The sequence below is a fragment of the Entelurus aequoreus genome, linkage group LG19, assembly GCF_033978785.1.
Source record: "Entelurus aequoreus isolate RoL-2023_Sb linkage group LG19, RoL_Eaeq_v1.1, whole genome shotgun sequence".
Taxonomy (NCBI): Eukaryota; Metazoa; Chordata; class Actinopteri; order Syngnathiformes; family Syngnathidae; genus Entelurus; species Entelurus aequoreus.
In genome coordinates, this window is record NC_084749.1 from 35262814 (window position 1) to 35280397 (window position 17584).

General features: G+C 35.5%; 1 protein-coding gene across 1 annotated transcript in view; it reads right to left on the reverse strand.

The window, feature by feature from the left end:
* ptprc (protein tyrosine phosphatase receptor type C) overlaps positions 1-17584 on the reverse strand; it is a 50746-nt gene that overhangs the window by 29915 nt on the left and 3247 nt on the right. The window contains exons 3-12 of the mRNA XM_062027626.1: positions 16246-16326; positions 16138-16155; positions 15799-16059; positions 11975-12199; positions 11788-11904; positions 8516-8644; positions 8264-8428; positions 4919-5065; positions 787-995; positions 612-675 (exon numbers count right to left, since the gene is read on the reverse strand). Coding sequence (XP_061883610.1) covers positions 612-675; positions 787-995; positions 4919-5065; positions 8264-8428; positions 8516-8644; positions 11788-11904; positions 11975-12199; positions 15799-16059; positions 16138-16155; positions 16246-16326 — 1416 coding nt within the window. The remainder of the gene's footprint in view (positions 1-611; positions 676-786; positions 996-4918; positions 5066-8263; positions 8429-8515; positions 8645-11787; positions 11905-11974; positions 12200-15798; positions 16060-16137; positions 16156-16245; positions 16327-17584) is intronic.

Below are 17584 nucleotides of genomic sequence, written 5' to 3' on the forward strand. Positions count from 1 at the left end.
CCAACTACTTTGGCACATGTTGCAGCCATGAAATTCTAAGTTAATTATTATTTGCAAAAAGAGTTTGAACATCAAATATCTTGTCTTTGTAGTGCATTCAATTGAATATGGGTTGAAAAGGATTTGCAAATCATTGTATTCCGTTTATATTTACATCTAACACAATTTCCCAACTCATATGGAAACGGGGTTTGTATTAAACTGTCACATGTTTGATAGTAATGTTTGTTGTACGTGCTATCGTAACTTAATCACGCTAGCATCGTTGGCATTAGCTAATATGCTAACACATTTACAAGTGTCTGTGTATTATCAACTTAACAACGGCATTCTGTTTGTATTGTTTCACTTTCGTAATTTCACCAAGACGTCACCGTGGAGTTATTGAGTCTGTTTAGCAGATTGGAGAGCTGGCTTCCATGACGATGACGTCTGTTTTGTTTGATCAGCCAACAATTATTTTTTGTGTGTAAATAACTCATTTGACAATGTAGCTATGGAAAAATATGTTTTTCTTCTAAAATTTAATGGGTGCGGCTTATATACCGGTGCGCCCTATAGTCCAGAAAATACGGTAAATATGCATATGGTCAAAAAAAAAAAACACATACAAGAAGTAGAAACCTGTTCCGGCCTTCCATCCTTACTCTTGTGAAACTCGTTGAAGGCAAACACCTGAAACATCACAGCTTCGCTTGAACAGGAACTACAGCGCTCACCAAAAAGGTGCGGAGAGATTGAAAACATTTAAAATCAGTCAAGTAGAAAAAAATGGATTGCACAAACCTCCACTTTGTACGTGGTAGAGTAGCTCAAATCTGTGAATGTGAATTTACATGTTCCACTTTGGTTTTTTGTTTTCACAGTGACACTATCCTGGATAACTGCATTGAAGCCAGTTTTCGGCCCATAAAACTGTTTTGAGTGATCACAGGTCACTTCAATCTCATTGTTGTCTACAAGGATTGCTTTCAGGTTGGTGATGTCATCTGGCACTGTGGGGAAAATAAGAAGTTTTACTGTATGAACATTTAAAATGACTAATGATACTTAAAAATGTAATAGTTGAATAGAGTTAAACACATCTTTATGCATAATTTCTACAAATTCAGAACTAATTTTCCTCTAATTGATAAAGAACAATACAAACTGTGTGTAAATCTTGCGACAAAAAAAGGGACTATGGTGTAGCTACAACAGAAAAAGGAAGGCAAAATGGGGTACAGCACTGCCTGTAGCCAGCAGTGGCGCTGTGGGTTTTTACTTTTGATTGATTGAGATTGAGACTTTTATTAGTAGGTTGCACAGTGAAGTACATATTCCGTACAATTGACCACTAAATGGTAACACCCGAATAAGTTTTTCAACTTGTTTAAGTCGGGGTCCACTTAAATTGATTCATGATACAGATATATACTATCATATATACTATCATCATAATACAGTCATCACACAAGATAATCACATTGAATTATTTACATTATTTACAATCAAGAGTGTGGAGGGGGGTGGGGGGGTGGGGGGGGGGGTGGGGATATGGACATCAAGTAGTGGACATAGAGAGAGAGAGAGAGAGAGAGAGAGAGAGAGATCAGAAGGCATAAGAAAAAGAATCTGCATTTGATTGTTTACATTTGATTATTAGCAATCCGGGGAGGGTGTTAGTTTAGGGTTGTAGCTGCCTGGAGGTGAACTTTTATAGCGGTTTTGAAGGAGGATAGAGATGCCCTTTCTTTTATACCTGTTGGGAGCGCATTCCACATTGATGTGGCATAGAAAGAGAATGAGTTAAGACCTTTGTTAGTTCGGAATCTGGGTTTAACGTGGTTAGTGGAGCACCCCCTGGTGTTGTGGTTATGGCGGTCATTTACGTTAAGGAAGTAGTTTGACATGTACTTCGGTATCAGGGAGGTGTAGCGGATTTTATAGACTAGGCTCAGTGCAAGTTGTTTAACTCTGTCCTCCACCTTGAGCCAGCCCACTTTAGAGAAGTGGGTAGGAGTGAGGTGGGATCTGGGGTCAACTACATTTGTGGCCTGAAGAAGAACAATGACACTGACATGGAAACAGGAGCTACTTGCAATAAAGCAATAATCCTATTGATTTTGAATGATATCTAACACAAATGAGAAGTCAAATTAGAAAGTGCTCATTGTCACTTTTCTTGTTTACTGTAAACAACTTTTCATTGAGAATTTTTTTTTTTGCCAATTATCAATGTAAGTTTCTTTAAGAAAAATCACAACATGTAAAAAACACCATGGGTGTCTAATTCAATCACACTTTCCTTGCTAATATATATTAAACATTTAGCTCACATTTCCTACATTTAGCTAATTTTCTTCACATTTGAAGTAGAAATGATATCTAAACTTTAAATCGAAATCTCAAAGTTAAATCTAAATCTAAATGTTAACTATACAGTATATGTTAAATATAAGTATAGGTGTTAAATATAAATGTTAAATCTAAATACATTTAAACATAACTGTTAAATATACATCTAATGTGAAAGGCTACCTATAAATGTTAAATCTAAATATAAACGTTAAATCTATATCCAAACGTTAAATCTAAATGTTAAATGTATATTTAAATGTTTAATCTAAATGTAAATGTTGAATCTAAATCTATAGTTAAATGGTAAATATAAATCTAATGTTAAATCTAGATGGTAAATCAAAATGTAATTGTTCTTAAATGTTAAGTATGAAAAATCTAAATGTAAATGTTAAATTTAGATGGTAAATCTAAATGTAATTGTTCAATCTAAATGTTGCGTATAAACAAATCTTAAATCCAAACGTAAATGTTAAATAAAAATGTTAAATTAAATTTAAATGTTAAATATACATTTAAATTTTAAATCTAAAAAAATCTACAATTTTACATATATATATATTCAATCTAAATTGAATGTTAAATGCTAAATGCTTTAATATGAATGGTCAATTTCTAGAGGGGAACTTCACGTTTTTGGACATTGTGTCAATTATTCACAATTCCTATGAAATACAAGAAGCCGTGGTTTTCTTTTTTTATACATTTTAACTCGTAAATAAACGCTAGCAAGAGTCAGCTAATGGGATTCGCTCTATTCCGCCTATACAATTCTCTAAAAACGTTCAAAAGTCTCAATCATCCACATGCTGTAAGTATATATGCAATGTAGTAACAGGCATATTCATAATAAGGTGTAATATTTACATATTTTGCTAATTTTAAACATACAGTGGCGTATTAATTTCACAAGTGCATCACAATATTTGCTTCAAAAACAACAACACTACAGCTCACGGCAGACTTCATGACAGACAACGACTACTTTGGGACAAATGATGGTCATGAACCTTATATTTTTGAGCCTGAATATAAGTAGGTCGATCTACTAGTTGTAAAAGCTGTGTGTTAAACAAATGTGTATATTTTAGGCTATTGGTTTTTGTTTTATTTTTGCAAAAACATATATAAATATTTTTATATTGCTCTTTTTATCTTTAGTATGAACATTATTATGTAAAGTTAAAGTTATTGTTTTCTTGTTTTTTGTTTGTTTGTTCTTTGTTGTTGCTATTTTTGTATTACAATATTTTATTATTTGATCATGTTGTACTGCATTGTAATCTTTTGTTTTGTGATTGTGTGATGTTTTTTGCCTGGACCCCAGGAAGAATAGTCTCCACTGCGGTGTAGACTAATGGGGATCCTTAATAAACTAAACTAAACTAAACTAAATCCAGCTTTAGTGAAACACTAATCACCATGCAGCAGATTTTCTGAGTGCTAAACAAGAAATACAAACTATGTACATAATAAAACAATCACTTATTGTATAATGACTGCTATCATCCCGTTTAGATGAAAAATGTATCCTCATACAGGTTTAAAAAAAAAAAAAAGGGTTCCTTTCACCAACTCAGAGGCGATGCAGCAGCTGAGTATGTCAATATAGCAGTATAAGCTCGTTAGCTCTCTGTGATCACGGCGCCGCTAGAAATAGTTGATCTGCTTTAGCGCTTATATTAACAATATCGCTAATACTTGGTTAATATTTAGATCTCGACATGTAAAATGAATATTGTTGGCGGGTTTTGAATGTTTTCCTAGAGGGCTTTATTGGCAAAATAGTGTACTCCCATTAGCTGCATTGTTATGAAACAGGGTGGATATCAATTTAGAATGCATTAAAAAAAAAGAAAAATGTGTTCTTGTCTTACGTAGGGAATGAATGCGAATAATTGGGAAAATAAATGCAGTTTCCCTTTGAATATAAATGTTAATCTAAATCTACTGTTTAATAGTCAAATATACATGATAATGTTTAATCAAAATATAAATGTTAGCTATAAATCCATGTGTTGAATCTAAATGTAAACAAAAATATAAGTGTTAAAATGTAAATGTCTCACCCTGTGTAAAGCTAAATATTTTTAAAAAATGCTAATATCCCAATGTTCCACGCCTCTCAGCGCGCAAAGACACTCCCACGTCTCTGACCGCCGTGCTCAGGAAGAGTACGAACAGTGAAGAGAAGGAACAAAGATGGAAAAGTACATTTCAAGAGGGGGACATATCGGCAACTGCCAAATTCGGGCCCGTGGTCAAATAATGACTCCACACCCACTATGCTCTTGTTTTTACTAACATGACAACGATCACGTCGTATCCAGCAAATTCATGTTAATATGTGACATCACCATATGGTAACAGAGCTGCAAAATGATGAAGACGACAAGTGAGATAAATATTCAAACTATATTAGCTACAAAAGTGTAATTTATTTTTTACATTCAGCACCACATAAGACACATACTGTACTCGCACTGTATTGCTAACAAACAAATAAATAAATACCATGGACTTTTTAAAAATGTCATATGGAGTGCACATATTCCCCCCAAAAAGAGTTGTCACTTACCTCCAGGAGTAGTTTGCAGTGTCTTTGTTGTTCGCCAGCCAACACCCTTGCTATTGTAAGTAGGTTGGATAGTACAAAGATAATCAGTGAATGCACTTAGGCCGGTAACGTGACATCGAAAATGGTCTTGGTGTTTGCTTGCCATACCTGGTAGAATAAATATACATTAATCTACACAAATATACATTAAGTCAAATCTAAAACATCAATAATCTCAACACAACAACAGCAAGAACATTATATGTGTGTCACTACCTGGTCATTTATCAGAGCTTTTAAATCCTGCAATCTTTGCAATCTATGAAACTTTGTCTATACCCTGCAATGCACATTTTGGCCAATCATCAAGATTTTCACCACTCAAATTTGTCTATGAGTCAAATCCACACGTTAACTGTCTAACCAAATGGGAGCCGGCATCCACTGTTGTTTTGTTTTGTTTGTTTCCTGTGCGGAGAACCAGGAACAGCTCACTTACTCTTATGGTTCCACAGCGCTAAGCCTTCTGGGTAATGTAGTTTATGAATATTTGGCACACCCACCCTCACTTCCTTGTTTCCATTGACAGAGATGCTGATGTGTGATGAGGACGGAGGGCATTTTGAAATTTTGAAATTTTCATTTTTTAACCGTCAGGGCTCCCCTCAAATTTGAAGGGTCTCAGTTAGAGATGTCCGATAATATCGGCCTGCCGATATTATCGGCCGATAAATGCTTTAAAATGTAATATCGGAAATTATCGGTATCGTTTTTTTTATTATCGGTATCGTTTTAATTTTTTAAATTTTATTTAATTTTTAATTAAATCAACATAAAAAACACAAGATACACTTACAATTAGTGCACCAACCCAAAAAACCTCCCTCCCCCATTTACACTCATTCACACAAAAGGGTTGTTTCTTTCTGTTATTAATATTTCTGGTTCCTACATTATATATCAATATATATCAATACAGTCTGCAAGGGATACAGTCCGTAAGCACACATGATTGTGGTCCACTAATGGTACTAACCTTTAACAGTTAATTTTACTCATTTTCATTCATTACTAATTTCTATGTAACTGTTTTTATATTGTTTTACTTTCTTTTTTATTCAATTTTTTTTTTTAAAATTTATTAACTTATTTTATTTCATTAATTTTTTAAAAAAAGGACCTTATCTTCACCATACCTGGTTGTCCAAATTAGGCATAGTAATGTGTTAATTCCACGACTGTATATATCGGTATCGGTTGATATCGGTATCGGTAATTAAGAGTTGGACAATATCGGAATATCGGATATTGCAAAAAAGCCATTATCGGACATCCCTAGTCTCAGTCATACAAATTTTAAAATTAGGCCATACATTATTATTATTTATTAATATCATTCCATGCTTAAATCTCTAGATAAACTTATATTGGTCAATATATATATATTTTTTAATTTCCAAGTTGAATATTTGATGTGAAGCATTTGGAGCCTTAAATAGGTCAATAATCAATAACATCATTGAGTCATTATAATTTTTTGAGAAATGACCGTTTCTAAAAAAATTCTAAAATTCTTGGGGATCCAAAATGGTCCCACTCGTAAAAGTGTTAATATAAGTCATACATTTTTTTTTTTACATTCAACACTTAATTCTTAAGATCAAATTCAGATGTATCTGTCGATTTTTTTTTTGTTTGTTTGTTTTATGCCTTTTATGTCAAAGAAAACATAGTTGTTTCATATGGCAAACACATAATAAGCAATATTTTCCCAAAACATTTTTTTATGCCTTTTTAGTCAAAGAAAACACAGTATTTTCATATGGCAAACACATAATAAGTCTAAAAGGAAGTCTACGTCTAATATGCAATATTTTCCCCAAAAAATGTTTTAAGCCTTTTTAGTCAAAGAAAACAGTTTTTTCATATGGCAATATGAATATACAATTTAATATGCAATATTTTCCCCAAAAAATATTTCAAAGTGAAATATTTGATGTGAAGTAATTGGAGGCTTGGATGAGTCAAAAATTCGTAACGACTTTGATTTTGATTTATTATTTTTTTTTTTAGCAATGGCAGCTTTAAATAAAAATAAAAAAGTGTGCATGTTCTTAGAGTCAACATTGCAACTTTTGCTTGTTACATTTCACCTGTTGCTCTTTATTCCACTTTTTAATGTGTTTTTTAATTTGGTATTTTCAATAGTATTTTTAGTTCCGCAGGCCGTTAAAAAATAAGCTGAGGGCCGCAAATGGCCCCCAGCCCGCAATCTGGACACCACTGCTGTAGATCTATAGAGGGTCAAAGAGGGCACATTTAAAAAAAAAAAAAAAAAAATCTTTGAATAATTACTTAATAGATCTATGGAGGGTCGAATAAATAAATCAATAAATAATTACTTAAATGTTTATATTGTATTTACTGTAAAGTACATTCAAATACATAATTATTTAAGTATTTATTTCATAATTTTACTAATTATTTCATGATTTGAATGATTATAGAATTCATTATTTCGTGATTTAACTAATAATTTCTCGATTTGATTAATTATTTAATGACTTATCAACCTTTTTCATTAATCGGCGTTCTTTATGAGTTTATTTTACCTGTCAAACTCAGCCATCAAGGTCAGTGGGCGGGACTAACACAAATCGAGTCCAATTAATTGCTTTGGTCTGAAACCTGGAACTTTGGAAGTCTTTCAAAGCATGGCGGCTAAGGAGGATATACTCGTACTTTTTCAAGAGTTGGTGAAAGATATTTTAACACGCAGGTTCATGAAATAATTAAATTAATCATTAGATTAGAAAACAATCTATCACTTTGTGGAATAATTAATTGAATCATTAAATAATTAAATCAATAATTAGATAATCAAAAAATTAATTAAATATTTAAATTATTTATTAAACTATTAATTATTGAAATGTACTTTTATGTTAAATCAATTAATGACATATTTGATTAACTAGTATGTATTTATACTATTTTGTCTAATCTGACCCCCCATATGGAGCTAACAGTTCCCCAATGTTGTTTATGGAAGCGTTGTGTTGAATCCTAAACAAAAGTTTTGGATTGACTTTTTAAGCTTAAAACAAAAAATGGAAAAATGTCTGCAACTTTTGGACCAGACAGCGGACAACAAGGTAAACCTTTAGTGGGGTTTCTTTTTACAACACAGAAATTTGAAAATAGATTCAGATGATGTGCAATTCCTGCTTGCTAGGGCCTACTTGTCGGTAACTGTGGTAGTAAAACAAGTAAAACATCAACATTTGTTTTCCAAACTACATTATGTGCAACTTTGCATGCAAAAAAGCATACTTTTTACATTTGTTGAACATCTTGCTTACTTACTTGGTCCAAATATCTTGTTTGCTTCCGTTTTACGCTCACAGGTGCACTGGTATGAAAGCTTTGTTCCATTAGAAACCACATCAGCACAATTTACACTTTCAGTTGTCCATTCCATTTTAATGGACTCATTAGTCGGGTGGGCATGTTTTATTTGTATATCAAGATCTGTGGAAGCACAACAAACATTTCTCACACTGAAAAGCATCTTTTCGCCAAGTCTGCTTGAATTCACGGAGCCGTATTTCAACATACCGCAGTCAATCCTGACCGGGAGAGGCGGTAGCTTTCCTCTGGTGGCACTGTGCTCCATGATGTCACCAGTACAGATGTAGTTGGTGAAGGGTTCAAGATCAGACACAATTGTGCTTGTGTTGGAAGCATCTGAGGAGACACAAGTAAGACAGGGTTCTCACGATCCTTTTTTTGCACAGTTTTGGATGCCTGTGCTCGCTGGGTTTTGCAGTCTGGCTATGCTGTGACGTCACAGCGAGGTGGACGTTGTTATTTGGACAATAAGTAAAGCTCGCAACCAGAAAGACAAGCTAAAACAGGCCATGAGGAAACACAAAAAAAGGTAGTACATAACACTGACTCCAACTAACTCTGAGTCTGAAGTGTGTAGGTGTACCTAATATTGTGACCGGGTGAATCTATATGATGTTTATGAAGTTTATTTTCAACCGTGTCTGAAAAAACCCCCAGCGGTGACGACGTGAAGATATATTTAAACAGTGTACATTTTCAAAAGATAAATTATGATAATTTTGGAGAGGGTGGGGTGTGGTTTCATTCGCAATCTGGGAACGTCTCCACAAACTAACATCTTGCGGACGTACGCAGAAAGTAGGTCAAAATTGTGATTGTGGAGCAAAATTCACGCAAAATTTACACCAAAGCATATTCAATACATATTATCCAGACTACAAGGAAAGTGTGTTAAATGTAGATTAAAATCCTCACGCGAAAATGTTTTTTTATCGATTTGGCAACTTTCAACACACTTGTTACGCCAGAGAATAAGAAGACAGAGCAGGAATTTTTTTTTAACCTTTATTTACCCAGGAAAGTCTCATTGAGATTAAGCATCTCTTTTTCAAGGGAGTCCTGCACGCTAATTCACCCGTGTAGGTGCCACTGGGAGCAAGGTGGGTGAAATGTCTTGCCCAAGACACAACGTCCGTGATTGGGATGGCGGAACCCCGGACCGAGCCTGCAACCCTCAAGTTGCTGGCACGGCTGCTCTACCATTCGAGCCACGCCGGTCCCAATCTTCGAGTTGCCAACTGCGTAATCAGAGCTCTATGGAGTGGATACAGAGGGACCTCGGGATACAAGTGCCCCAGGATGGTATTTTTTTAAAATTGATTTTGATTTTTTTTTTTTTGTCATAAAAAAATACAATCATGCGTGCTTACGGACTGTATCCCTGCAGACTGTATTGATCTATATTGATATATAATGTAAGAATCAGAAATATTAATAACAGAAATAAACAACCATTTTTGTGCAAATGAGTGTGAATGAGTGTTGAGGGAGGTTTTTTGGGTTGGTGCACTAATTGTAAGTGTATCTTGTGTTTTTTATGTTGATTTAATAAAAAAATAAAACAATAAAAAAGTTGTATTTATTTATTTAATTTTTTTCTTGTGCGGCCTGGTACCAATCGATCCACGGACCGGTACCGGGCCGCGGCCCGGTGGTTGGGGACCACTGCCCTAGAGGGCTGACAAAAAATATGTCTTTTTCTCAGCGGTGGTCCTTATGGTCCACAGCGGTACTCAGCTGTAATACACTTTTCCACCACTTGTGGCAGTAATGTACAGAGGAAGTCTGGAGCTAAAGTCATAAAGAAGTTTCCTTAAAAAAATATGACTAAAGTGGTGAAGCTGTATATCATTTGCTATTGGCAATTTAGTTAAAAAAAACATATTTATATTAATTTAGTAAGAAATAATGTATTTTAGCACTGTGTAATTGTATGAACATTTAATTTTTCCTCAGTGTTTATATTTGATTACTATTTATTTATTTTAAGCCTTGATAATGATCTTTGTGAATAACACATTTTCATATCATTCTGACAAGGTTAATCCTGTTAAACTGTAAGTAAATGAGGTTATATATAGTTATTGAATATGATTAAAATCAAGGGTAAGATTACTAAGTCAGTGTTAATATTTGAGTGGGTCCCGGGCCCCTCTGTTGTGGAAAAGCTGGGCCCCAAGGTCCAAAAGGTTAAGAAACCCTGATCTAATACATACATCTATCTAATCAGCAAAGGCTGAATTGAGGCAACCAGACGTGTCTGGTTTGTTGAAGACCTTTCCCCCTTTACTCCAAAAGGCTTCTTTAATCCAAAATTTGAGCGGTGGGATTTCCCTAATTTATGTCTCTGAGGGGTGTGTCACCACAGGCGTAGCACAAAATTTAGGGCCACCCATAAATAAGCATTCTGAAGGGCCCTCTATCCCACCCTAAACCCAAACGTTGCATTTCTTAATATTTTAAGTGGCATTATCAAGTATTATCATCACTGGAGGGTGAGGCTAAACATGTTACACACATAGGAAAAGAATAAGGAACACATTTAAATATTGTGTTGATATTGATAAACTATCCATGGCACTCACCATAAATAAACAGGAATATTTACAGATAATAATTGTGACAGGTATCAGCGAAGGTATACAGCCAATCACACTCTTGGTTGATCGTATCAGGATCGGCAGCATAAAACCCTAATTGGAATATCCCTAATAAAAACCTTAATTTGTTTTTGACTTTAAAAGATGAGATTTGTACTAGAACATATTGTGATAACCCACCACAAAAATAATAATAATTTGGTTATATATGTTTTAATTAAAAAAAATGTTTAGCAAAAAAAAAGTGCCAACAAATTTAATATAAAGTGGCCAGAATGAGAGTTTAAATAATCATAAAACTTGTCATTATTCACTTAAATATGATTATAAATCTGTCAAGTTTTCCTTTACTTCAGAGTGTAAAGTAGAGATTAGCTGATTCACGTCCAATTACCATCTGTAGGTAATACAAATCATAATAATAAGTTATTATTATGCGTATCGTATCATTAGTACATGTCCTGGGAATCTCCCATGTCTAGTGACGCCTCAGTTTTTGACTGTAATCAAGGGTCTTTGAATGCACCACAGTTACGTGCAACGAGATGCATAAGTAACATAACTTTCTCCTATTCTGCCACAAGTAGATTTCTTATATTGTTACCATTCTTCTATAATCTCATCCTTGTTTCAAAATGCTGGTGCTGTGTGTGAATGCTTAAAGGTGAGCTTTGATGACCTTCTGACGTCTTTGCTGAGTGGATGAATGAACCATTTTACATTATTGCATTGTAGATAGTCTTAGACATTCCTAATGGGAGTCAAGCAACCTAAATTTTGTTAATTAATTTTTATCTTCACATTCATGATGTCATTTTTTAAAATTATTGGTGATTGTGATTGGTGCCCCGATACAACATCCCCACTTTAATTACTTACCCAGACAGGAGTAAACAGTGGAGTGATTGGTGCATTTTGGGGGTAAATGTGCTGTGATGTTTATAGGAAGTTTGGAGGTATGATCCTGTTTTATATCCTTTGGGATTAAAAAATCATCTGTAAAACGAGAAAACACATCAAGTTATTGAGGGTGAAATGACGTACCTTTCGAAATGCTGCACAGTACCTGCACTGAAGAACGTTGTCAAACTGAAAGAGGTGCAATTTCTTGCAAAGTTGAAGTCCGTTGTGAGTCGAGAGCAAATGTCACTGAAGGCCGGCCTGATGCACACTTTATTTACTTCAAATTCAACACGAGAATTCTTGGGGGCTGACAGTGAAGTGTTGATATTCCATCCAGAATACACCGAAAGACAGCCATCCGAGGTCACATTGTAGGTTACATTTTGACCTATAATGAGCATGTAATTAAGTATGGTTATAGTCTATTTGTAACATGCATACAATTACAATATTATACATCACATATTTCCAGTTTCTCATTACATGACCGAGCAGGAGTCGGAAGAAGCAAAGCTTATTTGATCCTACCCCTTTTTCCATTTCATAGCAATTTCTAACACAATTGTTTGTTCACTTTGTGTAACTGAAACAAATTAAATAAATAATAACAGTTCTCATGAATAAATAGTTGTTTTATTCCTTTGCAAACACTTTTTAGTTTAAACAGTTTCCCAAACTGAATCATATTAGTACATTGTTTAACTTCTTTGCTCAATCCATTCCATAATGTAATTACACAGTGATATACTAAAGGTTTTAAGTGTTGCGCGTGCATACAAATGTTTTAAGTTACATTTTTCCCCAAAGTTATATTTCTCCACTTTTGTTAAGAAGAATTGTTGCACATTCTTGGGTAGCAGGTTATAGTTTGCTTCGTACATAATTTTAGCTGTTTGCAAATGCACCTAATTATTTAATTTCAATATTTCTGATTCAATAAATTAAGGGTTTGAATCTTCTCTATAACTGACGTTATGTATTATTTTGTAACATAATTAGTGAACTAAGCATAATTTTGTAGTTATTTCCCCATATTTGTACACAATAACTCAGATATGGTAACACGTACAATCAATTAAAAATATGGAGTGATTTTTGTTCCACAACATATATTGCTTTATTCATTTTTTAAGTATTTATTGCCAACTTATGTCATATGTATATTTTTTATATGATATTTCAAATTCATCCATAGACGCGCACACACACATATATATATATACACAACATATATATATATATATATATATATATATATATATATATATATATATATATATATATATATATATATATATATATATATATATATATATATATATATATATATATATATATATATACATACATATGTGTATATATATATACATATGTGTATATATATATACATATATATATACATATGTGTATCTATATATATATATATATATGTGTATGTATATATATATATATATATATATATATATATATATATATATATATATATATATATATATATATATATATATATATATATATATATATATATATATAGATACACATATATATACATATATGGGAGGAGTTCGGGGGAAGTCATGGGAAACGACTTCCAGATAGCTTTGAAGCGATTCTGGACCACCATCCGCCGCCTCAGGAGGGGGAAGCAGTGCACTGTCAACACCGTGTAGGATGAGGTGTTGCTGACTTCGAGTCAGGAGGTTGTGGATCGGTGGAGAGAATACTTCAAAGACATCCTCAATCCCACCTATGAAGAAGCAGTGCCTAGGGAATCTGTGGTGGGCTCTCCTATTTTTGGGGCTGAGGTTGCCAAGGTAGTTAAAAAGCTTCTCAGTGGCAAAGCCACTCCCAGATTTCCTTAAGGCTCTGGATGCTGTGGGACTGTCTTCCTTGACAAGACTCTGCTTAATTGAGTGGACATCGGGGGCGATACCTCTGAAACGGCAGACTGGGGTGGTGGTTCCGCTCTTTAAAAAGAGGAACCGGAGGATGTGTTCCAACTATCGAGCCTCAGCTGCTGGTGCTTCGGTACCCCACTCCTCAGCCTTCCCGGTAAGGTCTATTCAGGTGTACTTTAGAGGAGGCTACGCTGGATAGTCGAACCTCGGATTCAGGAGGAGCAGTGTGGTTTTCGTCCTGGTTGTGGAACTGTGGACAAAACTCTATACTCTCTCAGGGTCCTTGAGGGTGCATGGGAGTTTGTCCAATCAGTCTAAATGTACTTTGTAGACTTGGAGAAGGCATTTGACGGTGTCCCTCAGGAAGTCCTGTGGAGAGTGCTCAGAGAGTATGGGGTATCAGACTGTTTGATTGTGGCGGTCCGCTCCCTGTATGATCAGTGTCAGAACTTGGTCCGCATTGCCGGCAATAAGTCGAACCCAATTTCAGTAAGGGTTGGACTTCCCCAGGGCTGCCCTTTGTCACCGATTCTGTTCATAACTTTTATGGACAGAATTTCTAGGCGCAGTCAGGGTGTTGAGGGGATCCGGTTTGGTGGATGCAGGATTAGTTCTCTGCTTTTTGCAGATGATGTGGTCCTAATGGCTTCATCTGGCCAGGATCTTCAGCTCTCACTGGATCAGTTTGCAGCAGAGTGTGAAAAAACTAGGATGAGAATAAGCACCTCCAAGTTCGAGTCCATGGTTCTCGCCCGGAAAAGGGTGGAGTGCCATCTCCGAGTTGGGGAGGTGACTTTGCCCCAAGTGGAATAGTTCAAGTACCTCAGAGTCTTGTTCACGAGTGAGGGAAGAGTGGATCGTGACAACGACAGGCGGATCGGTGCGGCGTCTTCAGTAATGCGGACCCCGTATCCATCCGTTGTGGTAAAGAAGGAGCTGAGCCGGAAAGAAAAGCTCTCAATTTATCGGTCGATCTACGTTCCCATCCTCACCTACGTCATGAGCTTTGGGTTATGACAGAAAGGACAAGATCACGGGTACAAGCGGCTGAAATTCGCTTATTCGGGTGGAGGGTGTCTCCCTTAGAAATAGGGTGAGGAGCTCTGTCATTCGGGAGGAGCTCAGAGTAAAGACGCTGCTCCTCCACACAGAAGCCAGTGAGGTGCTTCGGGCATCTGGTCAGGATGCCACCCGGACGCCTCCTTGGGGAGGTGTTTAGGGCACGTCTGACCGGTAGGAGGCCACGGGGAAGACCCAGGACATGTTGGGAAGACTATGTCTCCCAGCTGCCCTGGGAACGCCTCGGGATCCCCTGGGAGGAACTGGACGAAATGGCTTGAGGAGAGTGCAGTCTGGGCTTCTCTGCTTAGGCTGTTCCCCCCGCGACCTGACCTCGAATAAGCGGAAGAATATGGATGGTTGAATGGATATATATATATATATATATATATATATATATATATATATATATATATATATATATATATATATATATATATATATATATATATATATATATATATATATATATATATATATATATATATATATATACACACATACATATATACCTATATATTTACATTATACATTTTTATTTTTTTTGACAATAAATGTAAATATTTCTGAATTTTCCGCAATACTTATGATAGAAATTTACAGAGCAATTAAGAACACATACAAATTATGCAGTACTAAAAAAATTATACCTTGAAATGTGATTTGTATTCCTCTGTCAATGTCTACGCTGTCTACTGGTATTTGTGTGACTTTCTCTTCAACTGTTATAACATTATTTTAGTTCAAGGATGGTCTGTTTTTGTTAAACCATCTCTTTAAAGTATCATTTTATTTTGTTGTTATTTGTATTAGCTTCTGTGTGTTTTCTTCTGAATGAATTGTAGTCCTGTCGTCTACAAATAATACTAAAATTAGATCCTTTATAAATTTACAAATGTCAATTATGAATAGATTGAACAATTTTGGTTCCAGTAATGATCCTTGGGGTACACCGCAAGATACAACACTAGTGAGCAGTAGAGATAAGTTTGACTCAAAATACAAAAATACAACAGTCCTTTCTACTCACTCATTTCCTTTGTACGCGTCTTCGGTGTAAGATTTGTGAAGTTACAACCAGTTCCTTGTTCTTTGTTCTTGTCATTGTGATAATTGACGGTGTGCTCATATTCCGTGCAGGGTTTCAGGTCCAGGATGTTGATCGATGTGGTGTTAGAGTGTTTTCTCAGCTCTTGGCCGTCCTCGGTCAAAGCAATGTTATACACGCCAGTGGCAGAGCTGTTGATGATGAACCTGAACCCAAATGGTATCGGTGTAACGCTGTAGGAACCTGAACAACAAAAACACACCAATTTGAATCTTTTTTGCCTGAACCTCAACAGATTATGTCAAATTAAATGATACTCACACTGGATTGGGGCAGAGGCTGTAAATTGATTGGTAGAAGACAAGGACAAGATCAGCGCATCGTCATAAAGGATCCAAAGGACTCATTCAAAATAGAGAGACCACTCACCGTTTGTAACGTTCACGTTATAGGAGATCGGAGGGACGGTTGCTGGAGGGGTTGTTGTGCTGCTGTTTGAAACCTTTGAGTCTGAATAGGATGCATTTCGTCAGATAATCTAATAACTAAAACACACAATGAAAATCTTATTCTTATACTTGAATGAATGACAATTTTTTGACATTAGACAGGCTGTAGAAAATCATTCAAGAGGGTTCAATTTGTGCGTCGCTCTCAGCACCTGAGCGCGTTTATTCAATTGCAGAATGAAATGATCAGAAAGATCCCTCTTGTTAGTCATCCACAACCTTTGTCTCTGTGGGTGGAGGCGGTACAGCTAGTTTACACACTCAGGATGCACGGACAAAGCCTCACTAGTTGCCGCTCGATAGCAGGCTAGCAATGTTTAATTGATTAAATTGTTTAGAAAAAATATTTGATTTGTATTCCGATGCTTTGATTTACCGTTTGTCATGATCCGTGGTCCGGATCATGTTTTTTGTTATTTTCTGTTGGCTTTGTACTCTTTTAGTTCCTTTTTGTGACATCTCTGAGTTTGGTTTGGTTACCATGGTTACTTATTATTTCCACCTGGCTCTGATTAGTGTTCGCCCGCTCACCTACTTCGCGAGCACTAATCAGAGGCATTATTTAAGCCTGCCTTTGCCAGTCAGTCGGCTGGCGTCATTGTTCGATTCATGCCGTATCCACGTAAGTCCTGTTTATTTCATGCCACAGTTTCGTGTTTGTTCCACGCCATAGTTTATGCTGTTTTTTCATGCCACAGTTTCGTGTTTGTTCCACACCATAGTTTGTGCTGTTTGTTTACCTCATGCCCTGCCAATATTTCTTGAGAAGATTAAAATCATCTCCTACTTCACGCTGTCATCCGAAGTTGTCTGTTCCGAAGTTGTCCGTTTAGCTAATAAAAAAATATCAACTTGGACCGCAAGGGGTGCTCGGAACTTTTAATAAGTGGACATAGTTTACGCTCAATCACTGCAAATATTAGGAGGGTTATGGTTTAATTTATTTTGAACAGGTATACAGATACCATATGATGCATTATTGCATTATATAATCTAAATATTCGAATTTCTCTTTACAACATTTTCAAAAAGGAGTAGGAAGAAGCAAAGCTTATTTATTCCTACCCATTTTTCAGTTCATAGCAATTACTAACACATTTGTTCACTTCCTGTTCTCATTTTGCAATTGTAACCCAATTTGAGAGAAATTAGCAGAGAAATCACCAGCGCTCACTGTTTATTAGTAGGAGAGCCAAACGGTGATTTGGTGGCAGATATATATTTTCAAGGTCATTTTCAAGAAGGAAATTTAAAGAGAA